Below are 23560 nucleotides of genomic sequence, written 5' to 3' on the forward strand. Positions count from 1 at the left end.
CGACTTCCCTTCATCCATCGGCCAACGTGACAATGGGTGCGGGTGGTGCCCCTCCTGCGGCTCTGTGTGCGGAGCCTACAGGGTCGACTCCGGCCTTCCCGGGATTGGGAGCGACCTCTGCCCAGCTTTGTCAGTTCTATGAAGCGATGCATACCATCTTTAGGCAGCCCGACTCCGTTGGTGCGCCTTTGTGCCCCGCGTACACGGCTGGGGGCCCTAGGCCTTCGATGCCGGCAGCTTCGGCCTCGGCACCGCAGGGCCCCCTTGGATCCATGCCTGGATCCGGATCTGCGCTGGTCGACCCCGTAACACCTTCACCGGTGGTGATTACACCGGCACCACGTCCGCAGCCAGCCGGCGTCGACCCCGGCTTCTGCCCCGATGTGGACATGGAGCCGGCCCGGCATTGATCGACGCCAGATCCAGCGCCGATGGGTACTTTTGCGCCTATGTTCCACCCTGGACCTTTTCAGCCAGACTGGCTGTCAGAGGAGGGTGAGGAAGACTGGGAGGGGTCTGGAGACCCTTTGACTGACCAGTTGGATTATGATCCGGACTGGAGAGAGGAACTGGGGGATGCCAGTGGTCTGGATACCTCCCCAGACCTTGGCATGTCTCCTCCTACCATGACTATGGAGGAGGGAGCATCATACACAGTGGTGTTGCGTAGGGCGGCCGAGGCTCTCCCCCTCGATCTACCTACGGTGGCAGTCAGGACTAACCTCCTGACAGAGGTGCTTCTGCCGGAAGCAAGCTCTTCGGAGGCCCTGCTGCCGTTCAATGAAGCCCTAACCGACTTCCTTTTAGGCACCTGGTCCAGGACCACCACAGGGCTCCTGTGGATAGGATGATTGCCTGACGCAACCACCCGCCCACGTGCAACCCCACTTTCCTCTCCCAACAAACCTACCTCTAAGAGCTTGGTTGTACAAGCCTCTACATCCCAAAGGTGCATTCCTTAACACTCCACCTGATAGGGAATTCAAAAAGCAGGAGCAACTTGGGAAGAAGCTGTTTTCTTCCCCAAGCTTGGGACGTCGGTTTAATAAAACACTGCATGACTGTTGGGCCGTTATTCCTACTCTGTGTGGGATACAGTGGTGCAAGTGCTGCCCCAGTGCCCGGAGGAGGCCCGGATCGTGCTATCTTGTGCAGTTGCCGAGGAGAGAGACGCAGCGAAGTTTACCATCCGCCGTGGACTGGACACTGCCGACTCGCTGGGTAGGACAATTTCTACGTCGGTAGCCCTTTGGCGCTACACCTGGCTAAGGTCGACTGGCTTTTCTGGGGATGTCCATAACACCCTGATGGACATGCCCTTTGATGGCCGTTGCCTGTTCGGCAACAAAGCAGACAGTGCGCTAGAGAGCTTCAAGGACTCTCAGGCTATGGCCAAGTGCTTGGGCCTCTCCACCACACGCCCTGCACTGTCTGCTTTTCGCCCCTTTCGTGGCTACGGAAGGGGTGCCACACCACATTCCTTCCAGGGCCACAGGCCGGCGCAAGCTGTTCAGCCCCAGCGAGGCCGGGCACGTGGGAACCACCACCTTGGTTCTCGGGGCCAGTGGGCGGGCCAGTCCACCACAGCCCCCTCTGCAGCTGCCTCTAAACCCTCCTAGTCCGACCTTTCAGGCCCATCACACGCCAGTGGGTGGCAGGATTCGCCTTCATCTCCCCCACTGGGGTACCATCACTTCGGACAGGTGGGTTTTGCAGATAGTCTGAAATGGCTACTCCCTCCCCTTCGAGACTACCCAACCAGGCCATGCCACCTCAGTACCATTGAATGTCGGGGATCCTCTGGCCCTTCTCCAACAGGAAGTTACGTCTCTCTTGGCCGAGGGAGCCATCAAACGAGTTCCTGTCCCAGAAGTAGGTCGTGGTTGCTATTCCCACTACTTTCTAGTACCCAAGAAGGACAAGGGCCTGCGTCCTATCTTGGATCTCTAGGAACGTTCAAAATGTTGACTCTGGCTCAGGTCCTGTCTGCCCTCGACCCTGGAGACTGGATAGTAGAGCTGGACTTGCACGACGCTTATTTTCACATCCCAGTCCTGCTGACCCACCGGCGTTACCTGCGGTTCACAGTAGACCACAAGCATTTTCAGTTTACTGTGCTCCCCTTTGGCCTTCCCAGTGCCCCTCGGGTGTTCACGAAAGTGATGGCGGTGGTCGCAGCTCATCGGCGCAGATCAGGCGTTCCAGTCTTCCCCTTTCTTGACGACTGGTTGTTGAAGGTGGCATAGCCCCAAGCAGTCGTCTCCCACCTCCAGACTACGGCCGACCTCCTGCATTCGCTGGGGTTCTCCATCAATGTGCTATAGTCACACCTGTCTCCCTCTCAGAGGCTCCTTTTCATCTGAGCGGTTCTGGACACGATGCAGTTTCTGGTCTATCCTCCCAAACAGCGAGTCTGGGATATTCGGGCTATGATTCCGATCTTTCAGCCTCTATCCCGGGTTCCTGTCAGGATGACCCTCAGGCTTCTGGGCCTGATGGCCTCCTGCATCCTGCTGGTGGATCATGCCAGATGGCATATGCAGGCTCTGCAGTGGGACCTGAAGTTCCAGTGGGCATGGCATCAGGGGAACCTTTCCAATTGCATCCAGATCTTGGAGGGCACTGCACGCCAACTGCAGTGGTGGCTCACAAACCTGGATTGGGTCAACGGTAGATCCCTCTCCCTTTCTCAACGAGAGTTCACAGTGGTGAGCGATGCATCACTTCTGGGGTGGGGCGGCCTCATGGGGGAGGTGGAGTTCAGAGGCCTCTGTCTGCGGCGTAGTCCGGGCCTCATATAAACCTTCTGGAGCTTTGGATTATTCATCTTGCACTCAAAGCATTCCTTCCCTCTGTCCAGCGAAGAGTAGTGCTGGTGTTCACGGACAACACCACAGCTATGTGGTACTTCAACAAACAGTGCGGGTGGGGTTGTGGACCCTATGTCAAGGGGCTCTCCGTTTCTGGACATGGCTGGAACATCAGGACATATCCCTGGTGGTTCAACATCTGGCAGGTTCTCTGAATGCCAGGGCGGACAAACTCAGCCGCAGGTGCATGATGGATCACGAATGGCGTCTTCACTCGGAGGTGGTGCAAGGTCTCTTTCAACAGTGAGTAGAGCCTTGGTTAGATCTATTTGCCACAGAAGAGAACGCGCAATGTCAGCAATTTTGCGATTTGGAATTTCCAAGGCGGCCCTCGCTAGTCAACGGTTTTCGTGGCGAGTGGAGTTGCAGTCTTTATACGCCTTTCCGCCTATATCACTTCTGCCCCAGAGTGTTGGAGAAGATCAAGCGCGACTGGGCCCAAGTCATTCTTGTGGCTCCGAATTGGACACGAAGAGTCTGGTATCCTGAGCTGCTCAACATGGCCATCGATCCTCCGATCCGACTGCCTCTTTGGGAGGGTCTTCTGACGCAGTACCAGGGTACGGTCCTCCACCCGAACCTGTCCAGCCTCCACCTTCTTGCGTGTAGATTGAGCGGCGGCAGTTGACGTAATTTGACCTGCCACCCGAAGTCTGAGATGTTATCTTGGCAGCCAGGCGTCCCTCAACTAAGACGGTATACGCCTCCAGATGGAACACATTTGTGGCATGGTGCACAGCAAAGGCTGTGGATCCTCTTTCCGCCCCTCCATCTGAGGATTTCTTGTTCCTCCTTTATTTGGCCCAGCAGGGCTCAGCTCTGGGCACTCTTAAGGGCTACCTCTCAGCCATTTCAGCCTTCCGTAGACTTCCTCATCAGCCTTCTTTTCAAGTCCCCTGTTGTAAATAGATTCTTTAAGGGCATTACTCATCTTTTTCCTCCTGTTTCCCTTCGTAATGCTTCAGTGGGACTTGAACTTGGTTCTTACCTATCTTATGTGCGCTCTCTTTGAGCTGCTACATAACTGTCCTCTCAGACTTCTCACTCTGAAAACGACCTTTCTGGTGGCTATCACCTCTGCACGCAGGGTGAGTGAGATACAAGCTCTTTCTTCCAAGACTCCCTTTCTGGTTGTCCATAAAGACAGAACGTCCTTAGAACTAAACCTTCCTTTCTTCCCAAGGTGGTTACTTCTTTCCACATTGGCCAAACCATCACTTTGCCCACCTTCTTTCCTCATCCTTCAAAAGAGGAATAGAGGCCCCATCGTCTGGATTCAAAACTTGTGCTTTCCTTCTACTCGGATCGTACCAAACAATTCCGGGTGGACAACCAGCTCTCTGTTGGTTATGTGGGCGCTAAGAAAGGTTGGGCCGTGCACAAACTGACCATCTCCAGGTGGGTCGTTCTGTGCATCAAAGCCTGCTATTCTTTGGCAAAGAAGGAGCCTCCAGTGGGGCTGCGCGCCCAGTCCACCAGGGCAACGGCAGCTATTACTGCTTTGGGATGAGGAGTTCCCCTAAATGACATCTGTCAGGCAGCTAAGTGGGCAGGGCTGCACACGTTCACCAAACACTACTGCCTGGACAGTCAAGTTCGGAGAGACGGCTTCTTTGGCTGTTCTGTTCTCCAGGGCTTTCTGGTGTGAACTTGGCTCGCAGGCCCACCTCCGGGGTTGGTATTGCTGGGGTATCTATTCTAAGGTAAGGAATCTATAACTGTTTCTTTCAGATGAACAAGGTACTTACCTTCGGTAATAATATATCTGTAAGAAACATAGGTTAGTTATAAATTCCTTACCGCCCCACCCACGCTCCCCGTTCTGTGAACTGACTTCTAGGGTTAAGGACTTCCTTTCAGGGCTCTCGTTTTGTGCACCAGTGGTCAGTGTCTTGCATGGCTCTGCGCTTCTGGCATGGAAAGTCGAGTACAGAACTGACGTCAACGCATGAGGGTGGCATAAATGTAGCTAACGCGACGTCATCCCGGCGACCACGATGACGAATGCGGAGTCGACCGACGCCACCTTTTGACGAGCAGGAGTACTTCTGACGAAAAACTTTCCGGATCCCGTCTGACGCCTGGGGGTAATTGTAAGGTAAGGAATCTATAACTAACCTGTGAGAAGTTGGCCTGGTATATGATGTTCACTATTCTAGTGAACACCTTGCACCAGTCCAAACAACCCTTATGGTGATGGTTGTAAAATCAACCTTATAGACCAGCTATCCTAGAGGTAGCTTGGATAAAGCAGTCTTAGGCTAAAAGACTCTTGAGGGCGTGTAAAGCCAGCTGTTTTACCATATGTAACCCTTTGAATACCAAATGAAAGGACACCACACAGGATATATATAAAATATATATGTATCTATTCACTAACTCACTCCTCTTAACTCTTTATGAGGTCAGAGGCAAAAGCACATAAGTTATACTCAGAAATACTTTAAAAAGCACAATTTACAGTTAGGCCCTAGGAGCACGTAAAACCATATACTAAGTAAGTGGTATAAGAACAACGACTTTGGAAAGGAAGAGGCATAGGGCCTAGAGAATCACTGGGGCTACACTATCTGACCCTTAGGTAAGGAGTAGGATGCCCACAGGCGGCGCGTGCAGTGTCATTACACTCATGCGAGAGTCAATAGAAAGTCAATGGGAACTTAGAAGGTAATTAAATGAAGATTTAGGACACTTCCGGTCTAGCTAAAAGGAAACAACTAAAAACCTAGACACTTGGATAGTCAATACCCTTGAGAGCACCGAAGTACTCGTGTTACCTAACCAGAGGAAGCGGGTGCATAGGTGTGAAGATGTGTCTGGTTTTGTCGTTGAAGTCTATGGAGCCTGTGAAAAAAGATTCTGCAGGCGACCAGGAGGTAGATGTCCGGGTGGATCCAAGGGTGGATCGGAGTTGAAGAAGACCTGAAAGCAGAGGGGACAGAGTCTAGGTCACTAGCCAGTGACCGGGTGGAACCAGACGTCTTCGAGGAGCAATCGGGTGCTGTTGTGAAGCTTGTTGTTGCAGCCACGCGGACCAGGAGGCGTCGAGGATGACCAGGTGCTGGAGAGGAGGTGTCCCACGAAGGTTCTCGCAGATGGATGGGTCGGCTTCAAGATCGGAGCCAACAAGCCTAAGCAAAGGCAACCCACGCAGGATACACAAAGAGCTTCTGGTGCAGACCAGGAGGGTCTGGGGTACTTCACCTTTTCAGGGAAGCAAGGGCCAGTCTGGAGCAACCAGACCAGTGATGGATTTTCAAAGGATCGTCGTCACAGGGCTACTAGCCAACTGGCCAGAAACCGGGACAACGCGTCGAGCAGAACACAAGCAAAAGGGCCCCACGCAGATCTCGTGGAGTGTGGAGGGCTGGTCTTCGGTGCAGGTGGAGCTCGGTCTCGGGGTATCTCAGTCCCCAGTGCACAGCTTCGAGGATGCCTCAGGAGCTGTGCTGTTAGCAAGTTGAAGACTTTCCAAGTTGCCTGGTTCCACGGGTTCCGACGCCTTCCACGGGGCTCAGCTGTGCTGGAGTCGTGCAGTGGGGTCAGAGGGGTCCGGGAGTCGAGGTCTTGTCAGGCTCTGTACTCGGGTTCCGGCGGGAACGGGGACAAAGCAACCTGTCGAGTTGCTGGATGGTGCCTGGTTGCCCAGGGTGGTCACTCCTTGCCCACAAGGGAGATTCTTCAGTCTTCAGCTCAGGTGAATGTCGAAGGGTCCAGAGTTTCGTCTCAAGTCGATTCCAGGATTAATCTAATGTCTCCTGGGTCAGCTCCTACCTTTATACAACTAAAGGGGGCTGGTTTGGTCACTAGGTCCCTCCTATGGGTGGGACTAGGAAGGGGAGTGGTTACACCCCCTTTCCTTTGTGCAGTTTCGTACCAGAGCTGGGGCTGGAGTGCCGTAGCAACCGGTTTGAACGGGGGTATGCATGGAGCACCTAGAGTGCTCCAGGCAGTGTCTGATTCTATTCAGCCCTCCCTTTCCCAATACACATCCTCCTGTCTGGGGTGGTGCTCGCACCTCCCCAAGCAGGAAACCTATTGTCCAAACCTCCATGACTGGAAGGACTCCCAGAAGCAGGAGGTCAGACTTGTGTCTGTGGCAGCAGCATCCATTTTGTGATGCTGGGGCTCTGGTTAACTTTAACCGGGTACAGTAGTTTCAACATGTCTTCTCCCTCTAGAAAGGTGGAATGTTACCCCCGTCGCCAGAATTGGCGAGAGGGTAGTATTCCAAAGTGTATGACACCTTACACAACATGTTTTGATAAAGCCAAACCAAAGTTAGCATTAACCGCGAGGATTATAATGCACTTAAGAGTATATGGTATGGCAATATCATAGAACAGCTATAAGGACATGGTTCTGAAAGCTGCAGACAGGCTCTGCTCATGCTAGAGCACCATCTCACACATAACCAAGCACTCTGCCTCCAGGATGGTTAAGGCCTGCCATAGTAGTGACTTATAGGTTGCTATGTGTCTATATATAAGGTAGGTATAGGAATACTATATCTAAGCAAGGGGTGATTACACAACCTTGCCCCAGCTGAGTGATCAGCCAGTTGTGTCAATTTAGGTGGCCAGCCAGGGGTGGCATAATATATGCTGCAGCCCCTGTTAGGCCTTGGGTGCACCTATGCCCTGGGTACCTATGGTACACTATACAGGGACTCACAAGGGTGACCCAATATCCAATTTGGTATGTACCTACAGTACATGGAGTCCATTTTACAGAGAGAGCAGATAGCCTGGGGTCCTGAATAGCAGGATCCCAGGCCAACTAAGTCGAAAACCAGCTAAACACTAGGCAAAAAGTTGGGGGCAACCATAGTCAGGTATCCACCTTCATACATAACCTATCTTTCTTACAGATAAATCATTACCGAAGATAAGTAACTTGTTCATTTATGCCAATGGCCCAGGTTTTCTGGCCTCCCCAGGTTCCGAGAAAGGCGATGTCATCACCAGTGGAGGAGGTTCGACAAGAGTCTCCGGTGTTGGCTTAACCTCTGGCATCAACTGAATCCGATGCCATTAACATCTGCTGATTAGGTAGCTAAGTCCTCGCCGCTGTTACTGATGTCACCAACGCCAGTGTCACCTTCATCGATGCCGAAGCTCAAGCATAGGTCCCCAAAGGCTTATTGAGGAGAAGCAGCATTTTTATGAGGAGAATCTGGATATGGAAGAAAGTGACATTGTTTCTTTGGATTTGTTGTTTAAAGGCCTGGAGGTAGCAAGTAGTTTGGATACCTCCCCGTAATGGGAGTTGGTGTCTCCAAAAAGTATTCCCCCACCTGTCAGGCTGTTGAAATGCTGGACTTTCCTTTGCGTTCTACTAAACACAAAAGTAATTTGCTTACAGAGGTATTGCATTATTCAAGATCCTCTTCAGAGCCCTTGCTGCATTTCAGTAAATTTCTCACTGAGCCAATTCTTGAAATTTGGCAGAAACAGTTCGGCAGCGGTGTCTAGGTCTATTGCAAGAAGGTATAAGGCTGCTCCTGAGGATCCACCATTCTTGTCCTCTCATTCTACGTCTGAGAGTTTGGTGGTGCAAGCTTCCTGTTCTAAGCTAAATCAGAGATTATTTCCAACAACTCCTGCAGGTAGGGAGTCCAAGAGAATGGAACAGTCTGTAAAGAAAGTGGGTTTTTTGGTAGCATGGCCTTGAAGTCGACCAAAGTATCCTGTTTGTTGGGACGATACATCCATGTGTTAATGGAATCAACCAAGGCAGTGGTCCCTAAGTTGTCTCACGAAGTGCAGGGACGTTTTTCAGAATTACTGAATGATAATCAAGCAGCTGCCCGTCAAGTCATTCAGTCAGGTTTGGATGCAGCTAATTCAGTCACCAGGGCAATGAAATCTTCAGTTGCCACAAGGAGACACGCTTGGTTAAGGGGGGATGTGCAAGCAACTTTGATGGACTTGCTGTTCAATGGTTCAGGGCTGTTTGGTGCCAAGGCGTATATGCCTTGAAGAGATTCAAGGACAGCAAAGCTTTGGTGAAATCTTAAGACCTTCAGTTGCATCCTAAAGACTATAGGAAATTTCACAGTTTCCGGGGGTTTGGCTGGAACTTTTTCTTTCGAGGTAAAGTCAATATCAGCCACGGCATCAGACAACCAATCCCCTATACTGAAGTTATTGGGCAGCCTTCTTCCTCCTCCTCCCCGGCCAGTGCCACAGGAAAGCATCCATAGTTCCTCCTATTTTCTACCTCAGTGGAGATCTTGAACAACAGATCTTTGGGTTTTGGGTATTGAGAAAAATGGGTACTCCCTACCCTTCCAAGAATTTACCCTATCTTTTCTTCCGCAACATGGCTTTTGTTCAGAAGAACATCTTCTACAACTCCAACAGCAGGTTCAAAGTCTGCTTCAGAAGAGCCCTGTAGAGTTGGTCCCAGATCAGGAACGGAGTCAGGGATGCTGTTCCCCATATTTTCTGATTTCCAAAAAGGACGGTCACTTGTGGCCGATCCTAAACCTCAGGATTTTGAACTGGTTCCTCAAACACTAAAAGTTCAAGATGCTGACCCTTGCCAATGTGCTTCTTGTGCTGGAGAAGGAAGACTGCATGGTTTCAATCGATTTAAAGGATGTGTATTTTCACATACCTATTCTGAAATCGCACAGGAAGTATCTCCTTTTTATGGTGGGTGTCTCAAGATTACCTGTTCACGGTCCCTCTATTTGGTCTTACTTATGCGGCACAAGTCTTCACAAAGGGTGATGGCGGTGGTTGCAGGACATCTCAGAAGGAGGGGAATACCAGTATTCTCTTACCTGGATTATTGGCTGATCTAAGCTAAGATTCCATAGTTGGTGTTGCATTATTTGCAGTTGACAATGCAGTTGTTGTTCAATCTTGGTTTTACTATCTATGTGCCCAAATCTCACCTAGAGCCCTCTCAGCACACATCAGTGTCTCAAACCTGAAGGAATGGAAAGATAGAGTGATCATCAAAATCTGAGGCAACACTATCTACTGGTATAGCTGGTAATAGTACGCCTCAGATTTTGATGATTACTCTACCTTTCCATTCCTTCAGGTTTGAGACATTGATGTTCCTTATCTCAGCCTTCTATGACTTAGTCCCCTACAGCTCTCTGGCTCTATGATACATGACACTGACTGTTCTTTGATGTATTTCTTTCTAGCCCTCTCCATTCCTTCTCACCTTGCAGTACTATGTTGAGGAACAATAAAAATATTTAGCAATTCCATCCTCTTCTCCTGTAGTACCTGTATCAATGATAATAACATTGTTAGCAAATATGATGTTTATATTACCCATACAGAGATGACGTGAGAAGGGGGCTTTGTTCATAATGTAAACCACAAGCTTTGTGCAGTATGTTTTTCATATTTGTTGTTGGTTGGTACGATGTTATGGTTTGTTATGTCACCCATGTGTAGGAATGGGTTCTCTTTTAACCACTTTTTTATAAGCATCAATGGGTGGTATCTTGATATTTTGTATGTTTTGTAATGTGGGGTGCAAATATATTTTATACTGCTGGTTTCTGGGTTTAATGTATTTTCGAATATGTATGGTTTGTATGAATTGCTCTTACAGCCCGAAGAAGTCAATTGTTATGGATGAAACGTGTTGGCTGTCTTTGCTGTAAACGTGTGATGGTTTTTAAGAAGAATGAAAATATTTAAAAAAAGAGAAGAACTGAATATATTCTGGAATTTGTTTTTTAACTGCTTGTGTATGATGTTAATTGTGGTGCCCCTCTACTATGTATAAATTGGAATGAGATTTTGAAATGTGGCTTGGTCAGCATCAACGTGCTTGGATGCATTCCCCTGGGTTTTCCAGGGAAGTCTAAGCCACAATTATGGACCTTCCCTTCGATGGTGAGTAGCTGTTCTGAGACAGACTATTCCTGATTCAAAAACAGTGCAGCTACAGCTCGTATGCTGGGCTTAGACGCCCCGGTGTGACAATTCGAGCAACACTATAAACACATTTTGTGCTGTGAAAGGAAAGCTCCTTTCTGGGACGACATCCGCAGCAGCTGCAGGCTTCACCATTCTCAGTTGGATCTGCTGCCTCAGAACCACTCTGCTGCCTCCCTTAAGCCACCATCTTGTAATGGGGAGACCTCCCATTTTTCCACTATTTGGGAGATGATCACAACAGATCACTGGGTCATCTAGTTAGTTTCAAGAACTAAGCCCTTCTCTTTGTGTCCCTCCTTTTGACTACCCTCCTTCCACCAGGACAAGCTCTTCAGCACATGCTGAGGTTTTGGATGCAGAAATTCCTGCCTTGCTGAAGAAATTGGCTGCAGAGATGCTGCCTCTGAGAGAGTGTGTCACAGAGTTCTACTCCCTTTCATTCAGCTTGTTTATTTGGCAGGAGAAGTTAAGATGTTGTCCTTAAATTAAAGCTTACCGGCCCTGAGAAGAGGCTATTGGTTGGTGTCCCTGAATCTCCAAGACACCTATTTTCATCTTGCACTGCTTCTTGTCCTCAGACATTACCTGTTTCCAGATGAGTCACCAGCACTGTCAGCACACAGTTCTATGGTTTGGACTGAAGACTCACCATGCATCTTTATAAAAGTGCTGGTGATTGTGGCGGCTTCACTGTGACAGTCAGGAGTCCTTGTGTTTCCATACTTGGATGACTGACTAGTGAAAGGAGAGCTGCCAGTGCTGGTCCAGGAGCACATCCAGCAGATGATGACTCCCCTCCACAACTTGAGTTTTACCATCAACACCCAAAAGTGACACATCTGTCAAATACAGAGACTAATATTCATAAGAATGGTACTGGACACAATGGGCATGTAGGCCTTTTTTTCCTTCTCAGAGGATCATGGATATTTGGGAGAGGATTTAAGGGTTTCTGACTCAGTCTTGAATCCTACTTGTTCAGTACTTGCATCTGTTTGGAGGCATGCATTAGTGCATTCTGCTGGTGGCACATGCCAGATTGCAGATAATGGTCATTCAATGGTGCCTGAGGTCACTCTTGCATTATGGGTCCAGATTACCCACTCTGTCCAACAAGATCTACACTGATGGATGAAAGTATCCAACCTTTTGGTGAGTTATACTTACCACCCTTCACAGGCTCAGGCTACCAAAGTCACATATGCCTCCTTTCTGGAGTGCTTATCTAGGTGAGATGATGGCGCGGGTCTTTTGTCCACGTCAGAGCAATACCTAAACGTAAATATACTTGAGCTGCTTGTGGTCTACCTTGCCATTGAAGTATTTATCCTTTCCATCTCATGAATCAGCATTAAGAGTCTGTCAGATAATACCACCACCACAATTAACAGATCGGGCGATGTTGGCTAATGAACCCTTTGTTGGCAATTGATTCACCTTTGATACTGGACAGAGCAATGGGGAAGTGTCCCAATAGTGGCTCATCTCACAAGCTCCATCATTGTGAGGGCGGGTGCTCTCAGTTGTCTCTCATTGGAGGACCATGAGTGGGAACCACATCCCAAAGAGAAGAAAATAAATGTCCCCAGATTGGGATTTTTTCATTTGTAGATCTCTTTGCCATGGCCCAGAACAGGAAGTGACTTCAGTTTGTGCCATAGACTTCCCTCTGAATGTTTCCCTAAGTAAAGCCTTCAGGTCCAGTTGGTCTCCGGGCCTGCTGTATATATCTCTGCCAATTCCACTTCACTCAGAAGTACTGCAGAAGGTGCATAAGGATGAATCACAGCTTATTCTGATCACCCAGACTGGGCACAGAGGATATGGTATGCCAGTCTATTGGCATGCATCACTTAGCTGCCCCTTTATCTTCTGTGAGGAATAGATTTAATCTTGCAGCAGAAAAGTCAAGCCCTCCACACCAAACAAATCATCTACATGCATGGAGATTGAGCAGTGTCAGCTATAGTACCTGTGTCTTTTAATTATGTTGCAGACTTCATTTTGCTGGCCAGGACGATTGCTATTCAATCCATCGACATGTGGTGCTTCCACAAGTTCAGAGGTGCAAGTCGAAAGGACTCAATCCCTTTAAATCTCACTTTTCAGGCATCTTGCGGTTTGTGTTGTTCCTTGCATAGCAAGGCCACGCAGTGGCTTCAATTAACAGCTGTCTGGCGGCCCTGTCTGCCTTCAGGTGCCTACTGTCCCTGTTTGAATCACCACTAGTAGCACATTGTCTGAAAGGTTTGTTTTACTTGTTACTTCCCTCTCCATTTATTGTTGCTCAGTGGGATTTTAATCTTGTTTGATCTTTCTTGATGGCATCCCCATTTGAGCCAGTACACAGTTTTCCAATTGCACAGAATACAGTATTTTTTGGTGGCAGTAACTTCAGGGCATAGGATCAAAGAATCCAGGCTCTCTCTGTTGGTCCACCTTTCACTGTTTTTTTTACCTGAATAAGTTGGTCCTCTGCACCTGCAAACCCTTCTCAGAAAAAGTGTTTCTGCATTTTATTTGGCTCAGTCATATTTCCATCTTTCTACCTTCCTTCATATCCAGCCTAGGAGTAGGAGCGCCTACATACACTGAGACCTAGACCTGTTTTATCTTACTGCATGGATTGCACTTGTCAGGAGACATTGGACGATCAGGTTTTTGTCAGCTTTGCTGTAGCTAAGAAGGGAATGTGATGACCAAGTGCACAATTTCTCACTGGTTGATTTTTATTGTGAAGTTCTCTTACTCCATTAGCTAGAGCAACCCTCCCCCCTAGAGGGCCTTTGTGTCTATTCCACTAGGGCCAATGGTGCCTCAACAGCTCTCTCCAGAAGCCTTCTTGGGGTTGACATTTGGTGGGCAGCTACATAGTCATCCTGCATACTTTTGCCATGCACTACTCCCTCATGTCTCCAACATGCAATAACAAAGGTACTGTGCCCAAAGTGTGCTACACAACGTCCATAGTTAACTGGCACTACCCAATCCCACCTCCCAGGGAAGATATTGCTTTGGTACTCATTCATAAGATGAGTAAACTCAAGGAAGACATATCATCAGAAGAAAAAGTTACTTCGCATTCCCAGTAAACTAGTGCCATGCACAATACGTTCCCAGCAAATGCAGGATATTATTTACTGTATTTGTTAGTGTCTGTCAGAACCCCTTTCAAAAGGCCATGGGGTATGCATAAGCTACTAGGCCAAACCAAGGGGGTTGAGGCCTTTTAATCCTGATATCCAGAGGCCTGACCTACAATGGACCTACTATGGATCCTAAAAAACGATTATGCAATTGTAGTAGTGTAAGGAAGTGAGACACAGGGTAGCTTTATGGTGCTAACGAGATGCAGTCTGGAACAGTCTGTTTTTGTTCTTGTCCCAGTCCGGCTGAAGGCTCAGAGTCGTCTGGGGAATTTCTGTAGTTGTATTGGGCCCTCTTTCCAGGTGTTCCGGAGGCATCACATCACTCGGCCATAGAATGAGGAAAACCAAACCATAAATATGCTTTTAGAAGGAGGTACATAAAACCAGTTACCCGACCACAGTGCCGCCTTGACCAGTCAGGATGTATATGTGAGTAGAGAAAGTGCAGGAACGACTCGCTGTGATACTACCACATGTTTTCCTTCCCATCCAACTGAGTCCTTAGACCCTTGTGGCACCCCACCAACCCCACCAAAAGTATCACTTTGTTGGCACTTGTCTCTGGCAACGACCCGTATTCCGGGCCGTGGCGTCGGGACTCGGGGCATCCTTATCACTCTCCTCGCCGCCCATATCCCTCTTCTAGCAGGCCGGCATAGTGGCTGTGTATGGAAGGCTGGACTCACTCTGTTCTTCCCTTTTCTCCGTCTTGGTGATGCAGCCTACTTCCCTTCTCCAGGCTGATCCTACAAGGTGACTTCTGGGGAAACCGCCTGTTTCTCTGCAGCCCCACATCGCTATGCTTTCTCCTCCGACTCAATCATCTGCTTCTCCTTGTTCCGACTTCTCGATTGTGCTAGGTCTCAAGACGTCCTGTCCCCATAGGATTCCAGTGATGCCGCAACATTCTCTCTGTCCTCCTTTATACTTCCTGAGCAGCGTGACCACTACCCTGCCTCCTCTTCAGGCAGCACTGGAGCGTTGCTAGTCTCCTGTGTGGGGCCTAATACATCGGCCATGATGGAGTGTTATGGTATGTGACTTTGTAGAGTGTGTCTGATCAACTCTGAGGGTATCCAGCCACTGAGGGGGGCAGGTATGAGGAGGGAGGAGGAGATCATGCCTTTTCGGAAAAGCCATGTCTTGAGGTTCCTTCGAAAGTCCATGAGGGAGGGGGAGGTTCTGAGGTGTTTCAGGGGGTCGTTCCAGGTCTTGGCTGCAAAGTATGAGAATGAGCGTTCTCCACTTCTGGTCTTCTTGATATGAGGGAGATCTGCGCTTGCCTGGGATGCAGGTCGATGATGTCTTGTGGGTTGGTAGTAGTTGAGGCAGTGGGTCAGGTAGTCTGGACCTGTGCTGTGGAGAGCTTTGAAGGCATGGGTGATTAGATTGAACTTGCACCTTTCCTGGACTTGGAGCCAGTGGATAATGTTGAGGTGTAGAGGGATGTGGTTATTTTGCAGGATGAGTCTGGTGGCAGTGTTCTGGGTTGTTTCGAGTTGGCATAGGACATAGCTGGGATTGCGATGTAGATGGTGTTTCGTGTTTCTGTAATCAAGTCTACTTGTAATAGAAGCCTGGGTGACCATTTGTCTTGTGTTCAATGGGATCCAATTGAAAATCTGGTGCAGCATTCGCAGGATGTTGAAGCATGATGAGGAGACTGCATTGATTTGAATGTTCATGGAGAGGTTGGTGTCCAGGATAATCCCAAGCTTTTTGGCACTGCCTGCAGGGGTGGGTAGGGTGCCAAGTTCAGAGGTCCACCAAGAGGTATCCCAGGGGTAGTGGTTGTTGCTGAAAATTAGGACTTCGGCTTTGTCTGTGTTGAGCTGCAGACAATTGTTTTTCATCCAAGCAGCTACGTTGCTCATGCAGTTGGCGAACCTTGATTTGACGGTGCTGGTTGATTCTGTAAGGGGGAGGGGGAGCTGTGTGTCATTGGCGTAGGATACTATGTTGATGCCTTGGATCCGGCTATTTCCTCAAGGGGCATCATGTAGATGTTGCAGAGTGTTGAGCTGAGTGATGATCCTTGAGGGTCTCCACAGATGAGTTTCTTGGATTCTGAGGTGTAGAGGGAAATCTAGCTGGTTGAGTTCTGTCCGTGAGGAAGGAGGATCTCCACGGGAGGGCCGGTCCACAGATAGCCAAGGGCTTAAGCTTTCTGATGAGTGACTTATGGGAGGCCATATCGAATGCTGCAGAGAGGTCAAGGAGGATGAGTGTGGCTGTTTCTCCTGAGTTGAGAATTCTTCTGATGTCATATGTGGCTCGAAAGAGGGCTGTTGCTGTGCTGCAGTTCGTTCAAAAGCCTGATTGAAAGTGGTCTTGGAGTTGAGGGAGTTCTAGGTGGTCTACAAGTTGGGTATTGATGGCTTTCTCGATGACTTTAGCTAAAAAAGGCTTTTTGATATCGGTGAGCGTGAAGTAGATGGTGGTTCTTCCAAGGTTGTATATGAAGTGGGGTCATGGGTCTGAGTGCTTTTTAAGTGGATTGTATTCATCGGGGCGGTGGTTTCTTCGTTCAAGGGGGGCTTCGGGTTGCTTAGCTTCCATTTGGTGATGAGGAGGTGTCTGGCTGGTCGGGGGAGTTTGTATAAGTATCGTGTGGTTCGAATGTGTTGTAGATCTAGGCAATCTTCTATTCGAAGACTTTTGAGAGGTCATTGCATATTTCTTGGGATGGGATGATGTGTAGACAGCTGTGGGATTGGAGAACTCCTTAACGATGGGGGAGAGTACTTTGCAGTTGTGGGAGCTGGCTTCAAGTGTGAGAGTTAAGGCCTTTTTTTGGGGTCTCTTTGTTGTTGGTGGTAGAGCTTGAGGGTGGCTTTATATGTGGATCTTAGGGTGGTGTTTTTGTCGACTCTCCATTTTCTCTCAAGTTGTTTGCAGTATCATTTGGACTCCCTAAGGTTGTTTGTGTACCAGCTGGGTTGTTTGTTGTTTTCGTAGGTCTTGTTTCTGTTGGGAGCAGTGCAGTTTGTGCAGTCAGCGAGCCATTTATTGAAGAGCCTGTCTTCAACATTGAGGTTCCTTGTGTGGTTGGGTGGGAATTCCTGTAGGGTCTAGGTCCAGTTTTCTCTTCATATGTTGCCCCAGTGTCTTGATGGTGCTTTGGGTTTTTCTGGTGGGGTGGCTTGGTGGGCAGGTATCTTGAAATTTATGATGTAGTGGTCGGACCATGTGAATGGCGAAATGTGGGTGGTTGGGATCCTGTTGTTGGAGGAGAAAATAGAGTTGAAGGGTGTGGCAGTGTGGGTTGGTCCTTGGACGAGCTGGATGAGTCCGAAGTTTCTGAGGCTGTGGAGTTAGGGTTTGTTGTGTCTACAGCAATTGAGCCAAGTGCCCTTTTTGCACTTGAGACTCAGAGGTAGACGTGAACGAGCAATCTAAGGCGCCCTCCATGGGAAGGTGTGGATACAAATTTAGTGACCAGGTCTCATAACTCAAAAAGTGTGCAGCAGCAGCTTAAATCATTATGCAGCCAAATACTACTTTTCTAACCAAAAGAAGTATTTTATTTCTAGCTCTATTCATTGAGAGGAAGGTTACAACATTCACAGACAACAACACATTTCCCCTTAAAGGTTGGGGCTCTAGTGTTTCATTGGCAAGTCCCTGTTCCTTCCGTTCCTTGCAATGTGATCAGGGTTATTTCCCATTCACTGGTGGCCGCTTCCAGGGAATGCTCACTCATAGGCCTTATATCTGGAGTTCACTCTTGACTCTTCAAACGCAGTCAAAAATATCTTGACGCATCAGCATTTTCAGCAGTGAGTCCCCAAAGGCCTGGTAGGCCTGTAACAAGTCGTAACTGCTCCAACAGGAAGGAAACGTGCAGCGTCTTGGAGGGTTCCCCATCTTTGGGCGCTCAACAGCTCCAGTCCTGCTCAGGTGAGCCTGCTGCATGCTGACTTTATGGCAGCAGTCCCCAAGCTCATGCTTTCTCCTTAGCCTCTGCGGAGATTCTCCAGCAGCGACCAGAGGTGTTTCTTTGCTCCTCGTGTGAGATACGTTTTCACGCTCCCAGAAGGAGGGGGTAATTGGACAGGGGGTGAGGAGGAGGGGACTAATTCTGATGCTCCTGATCTTGGTCCTGCTGAGATGGTGATACTTTCACAGCGTCCTCGCTCGGTTCACTGGGTTGGGTCAGTTGCAGTTCTCATTACTCCTGGTGACCTACAGGTCAACGCTGCTCACAAATTGATGGGCTCCTGCCTGATCCACACAGCACAATTATTCCCAGCAGCCCCTCCTGGCATACAGGGTTGCCACACCATTGCCAGGCAAGGCATTTGTACCTTACCGCACAGCAGTTCTTACCACAACTGCCCTCCTGGCATACAGGGTCGCCGCTACGGTGTTGCGCAGGATTCGTCCCTCGTCCCAACGCAGTCTTTTCCACAGCAGCCCATTCCTGACTCTCAGGGCTGCTGCAGCTGTGCCACACAGGCTTCCAACCTTAACGCACTGCAATATTTTTACACAGCTTTCTTCACAGCAGCCCTCTCTTGGCATATGGGGGGGTTCACCAGCTAAGTCCTGCACACGGGCAGCAAACCCGATTGCTGCAGGAGCCGTCTTCATACATCTTCAACCACTATGAGGGTAGCGCTTTGGGCACACATCCCTTTCCAACAAGACTGCAATCCATGAGACAAGCATATGTCATGGTGCACACGCATGATCTGTGTTTACCTATGACAACAAAAATCAGCATATGGGAGCCAGACACCTGTACAGTTGGGCACTCCGAGCAGGGGTACACGTCGATTACCATACAGTGGACTTTTTTGTCCCTACAGTATTGTAGCTCTCTCACTTCCTCTCTGCACTCCCCAATGGGGTGCAGAAAAAGTGTCTGGGACGCATAACACAGTTTGGTACCTAATATACTCTTATGTAATCGTGTGTGGATGCAGAGTTGCAGCTGAAGTTGCATAGCACCACCTGGGGGCATGAGAAAGATACTGCTAGGAGTTTTTCTTGAACAGTTAGATGACTGGAAGTATATCTCATAAGGTGAGGAATCTACAGTAAGATTACGTAACCACCAGAAATACCTTTACAGAAAGTAAGTAGCTTTTTATTTACATAACCCTAATAAATAACTTTCGACGCTTTGCATTTCACCTACATTGTTTTTTAATTCTCCAAAAAGATAATATCGAAAGAATCAGTTGTTAATCTACATTTCTAATAAAAGAGCAATCAAAGCAAGGTTTTAGCAAAGATTTATTGCAAATATTTGAAATGAAGACGTCTCTATTAAAAGTAAAAGAGCGTAAGCATCTGCGACTGAAAGATCTTAGCCCTTTGGATAGATAATGCATGCCATATTTATTTATGGTGTCAGAATGATAATCTGTTGTATCACATTAATATCTGCTCTCCATTGTCTCACAAATCCTAGCAATCCTAATAATGGCCATTCTGTGTTTCAGCCACTATGTAAATCACTTTAGCCTGACATGCTATAAAGTAACATGGTAGAACATTATGTGTTACAGCAAGAGTCATTAGTGTCTGTCTTTAGGGGGAAAATCAAATAAAATCTGAGAATGGAAAAAAACACGAAAGCGCCTGATAGTCTTTCTGTTGATGCAAGTACTTGAATTTTAATTGCACTTGAACTCAAATTGCAGAACACAAATGTAATGGCTAAATTATGTATTTTTCCATATGGGATTGTGTCCCTGCAGTGTCTATTAATGCAAGTACTTGAATATGAATTGCACAGCACAGTATTTATCGTATAAAATATAAAGTGTGATACAAATTTTGTGTATGATATTGCCTTTACTTTTATTGCAAAGGAAGAAGGAGGAGAGACCACAACATCCTGTTCACTGTGATGCCATCAAAGCCATCTCTGAAGCAGTCTCCATTCCGTTAATAGCGAAGTAAGTATATCCTAGGAACTAGAAGATGCTCCATTAAGGTGAATGGTGATATTAGAAATTTGTAATACACCATCCAAGGGTGGCCTTATCATCCACTCCAACCTTCTTGGGTGTCTCTGCATCCTACTTTTCTTTCGAATGCCTATCTGTCAGATCTACGATTGTGCCAACCTTGTACGCCGTAGTGAATATCAAATGTAGCCCTTCCAAATTCTATAACCTATCATTGCTGATTTCTCCATTTTGATTCCTTCTTTCTGATGGATACTTCTAACTGCAGCCTCTTCAACTGTAGAATATCTCCCAGGTTCCAGACTGAGTCCAGCACCACCTAGGGGCATGGGTCTCTTTATACCCCAAAAGTAACAGAGAGGAGCCACATACAAGTGCCTTCCCTGCACACCAATGTCAGTTCCTTTCTTTCTCTGGTTTCAAACACAGATCCAGATCTAATTTTCCTTTTTTCATTGGTGTTACAAGATTTTCCAGCTATTCCAGTGTGCAAGGGAACAGTGTCTCCCACCCAAGATTACAGATCTCAAATCATGCTGCAACTGTTTTAAACAGATGTCAGTGACAGACCCACACAAGCTGTGCCTCTGGTGCTTGGGTTGGGCATGATTCAGTCATATGAGGAATGTACCCTCATGCATCACAAGGCGATCCAGGTCAATGAAGCGAGGCTGTACGTCAGCAAATACGGAAAGAAGCCACAGACATTCCACTGCCGCTCTAAGTCGAGGGTTCAGACATATTCCTGTTTTCAAGGTTTATCTCCATCTTGCTGCATGAGGTGTGAGCCCTACTATCCTAAGGGGCCATCGAGAGGGTGCAGGCATCAGAATTAGTAAAAGGTTGGTACTCCCACTATTTACTTGTGCTACAGAAATTCAGAGCCCTTCTTATTGTGGATGTCCGCCCTTTAAATGCATTGTTGCTGAAGGATTCATTCAAATTGCTCACTCTGGCCCAAGTTCAGTCTGGCAAGGATCCGGGCAACTAGATGTTTGCCTTGAACCTGCAGGACTTGAGCTTTCATGTGCCCGTCATTATGTGTCCAGACTCTGCCAATCAAGGTTAGCCAACAGCATTTTTTTATTTTGCAGTGCTCCCATTTTCCCATTTGGCCTTACCTGTGCCCCTCCGTGTTCACAAAAGTGTTAGCAGTGGTCTCTGCTCATCTTCGGAGGTTAGCAGTACTAGTGTTTTTCTACCAGAGAGACTGGCTTTTGAAGGTGGGCTCTCCACAGTCAGTCGTAGACCGCCTTCTCAATCAAGGAGCCTAAGTCATACCAGACTCCTGAACACAGACTTCATTTTGTAGAGCTGTCTGGGACACAGTGCAGTTCAGGTCCATTCAAAAACCTAAACGAGCCCAGGACATTTTGACTGTGATCCAGATTTTTCAGCCTAGCTCTTGGATCTTAGTGAGAGCAGCTCTGAGATTTGTTGGCCTTGTGCATCTTGCTTGTCAACTTTGACAGGTGGCAAATGCGAGCTCTGCAGTGGGATTTGAAGTGTACATTGGCCCAAGCCCCAAGAAACCTGGCAGACATCATCCAAGTTTCAAAGAAGGCTGTACAAGGTGCACTGGTGGCTGCTCACCTGCAAACTGACGGGTGGCACACTCCTCTCCCTTCCCCACATGGAGCTGACAGTGGTGGTGGATGTGTCAGTGCTGGGTTGGGGAGGCATTCTGGGAAAGGTGAAGATCAGAGGGCTCTGATCTCCGGTGGAAACCCGGCTCTTCATAATTTGTTGGAGCTATGGGCCATGGGCCTGGTGCTTAAAATGTCTTTCTACTGACCATCAAGGGAAGGCAGGACTGGTTCTCACAGACAACACCATTGCCATTTGGTACTAAAATAAGCTAGGCATAGTGGGGCTCTGGGTCTTGTGCCAAGAGAAGCTCCGCTTCTGGAGTTGGCTGGAGCGTCACAGCATTTCCCTGATCATAAACAACATAGTGGAATCCTTAAGCGTCAAAGCAAATTGGCTCATCTAGTGAAGCCTGGGGCGATCACAAGTAGTGGATGCACTGGGCATCTTCCAACAGTGGAAAGAACCGTAGTGGATCTTTTTGCCACCATCAAAAATATGCAGTGTCAACATATCTGTTTCCAAAAACGATCTTTCTTGGCGACGCATAAGGAACAACCGGGCCCAAGTCATCCTAGTGGCTGTGGATTGGGCCAGGAGAGTGTAGTGCCCAGAACTTCTAGGCATGACTATCTGTCCTCCAATCAAGCTACCACTTTGGGAGGATATTCTGTTGCAGCAGGGCAGGGCTCTGCTCTGAACACCAAACTTATGCATGTGTGTAGTTTGAGGGGCAGCAGGGGAATGCATTCAGTCTGCCATCAGAGGCCATGGATGTCAACCTTGCTGCCAGAGACCTGTCTACGAGGTCCATCTACGCAGGACACTGGTACAAATTTGTGACCTAATGTGCAATTCACAAAACAAACCCTGTGCAAGCCAAACTGTTGGATGTTTTATTGTTTGTTTTGTCTTCGACCCAAAAGGCCTTGCATTGGGTTATTTATCAGCCCTTTCTACCTTTTTGTGTCTGCCGGACCAACCATCCTTGTTTAAGTCACATATTGTGGTACAATTTGTTAAAGGTTTGGCACACATGTTAAAGCCCCTTTCCCACCCCAAAACCGTTAGTGATGCTACAGTGGGTTCTTAATTTGGTTCTGATGTTCCTAATGGGAACCTCCGTCAATCCAGTAGACATCTTCCTGTTGCACCTTCTGACTTTCAAAACTGTCTTCTTCACTGCAATCACTTCAGCTCCTCATGTGAGTTAGCTCTTTCAGTGCAGCCACCATACTCTACCTTTTTCCCAGACAAACTATGTTGAGGACCCAAGGCAGCCTTTTTTGTCAAAAGTTGCGACTCCTTCTCACGTTGAGCAACCCATTACCCTCCCAATGTCCCATGCTCTACCCCACTGCTCGAAAGAGGAAGATAGATTCCATCGACTGGACCCAAAAGAGCCTTAAGCTCTTACATCAAGCGCACCTAAGACCATTTGGTGGCCAACCAGATTTTTGTGGTGTTCTCTGCCTCAATACCTTTTTGAGGGTGGATTGTTTCCTGCTTGCATTGGCCAAGAAGCAGCTTCCAAAAGGTCTAAGGGCTCATTCCACCAGGGACCAGGCTGCTACCACTGTGTTGGCACGTGGAGTGTCTGTTCTTGATATCAGCCATGCCACAGTGTCGGCATCAGTGCACACGTTCTTGGAGCACTAGTGCCTTGACAGCCAGGTCTGTCAGGAATGGTATTTCGCCCATTCAGTCCTTTTGAGTTTTTGGTCTTAATCCACTCCACAGACTCTCCACCTTGGGGAGGTACTGCTTTGGTATTTATTCTACAGCTGAGAAATCTGCAGTAAGAAGTATTCACCAGAAGAGCAAGTTACTTATCTTTAGTTATGATTGTTATGGTGGATACTTTATCTAACTGCAAATTCCTCGCCACCTCCCCTTTCAGTGGAATGGCCTCTGTTTCTGTCTGAAAAGGTCACAAATTAGAATGCGTTTTCCACATCCCAGTGCCCGGAAAAACTCAAACAAGAAACTGACATCTGAGCACAGGGATGGTGCTAATATATTCAGGCATTAAAGTATATATTAATAAAAATATTGACACACTCTTAAGTCCGCAAAGGCCAATGATCCACCAATGACGTACATACAACCTCAAAGTA

The 23560-nt window shown here is 48.1% G+C and overlaps 1 protein-coding gene across 1 annotated transcript in view; it reads left to right on the forward strand.

Annotated features, from left to right (window-relative positions):
- The window catches only part of DUS2 (dihydrouridine synthase 2), a gene marked incomplete at its 5' end in the record, with an annotated part of 471998 nt that overhangs the window by 233146 nt on the left and 215292 nt on the right, over positions 1 to 23560 (forward strand). The window contains one exon of the mRNA XM_086950567.1: positions 19758 to 19844. Coding sequence (XP_086806693.1) covers positions 19758 to 19844 — 87 coding nt within the window. The remainder of the gene's footprint in view (positions 1 to 19757; positions 19845 to 23560) is intronic.

This window comes from Lissotriton vulgaris, unplaced genomic scaffold (assembly GCF_964263255.1).
Source record: "Lissotriton vulgaris unplaced genomic scaffold, aLisVul1.2 SCAFFOLD_886, whole genome shotgun sequence".
In the NCBI taxonomy this organism is placed as follows: domain Eukaryota; kingdom Metazoa; phylum Chordata; class Amphibia; order Caudata; family Salamandridae; genus Lissotriton; species Lissotriton vulgaris.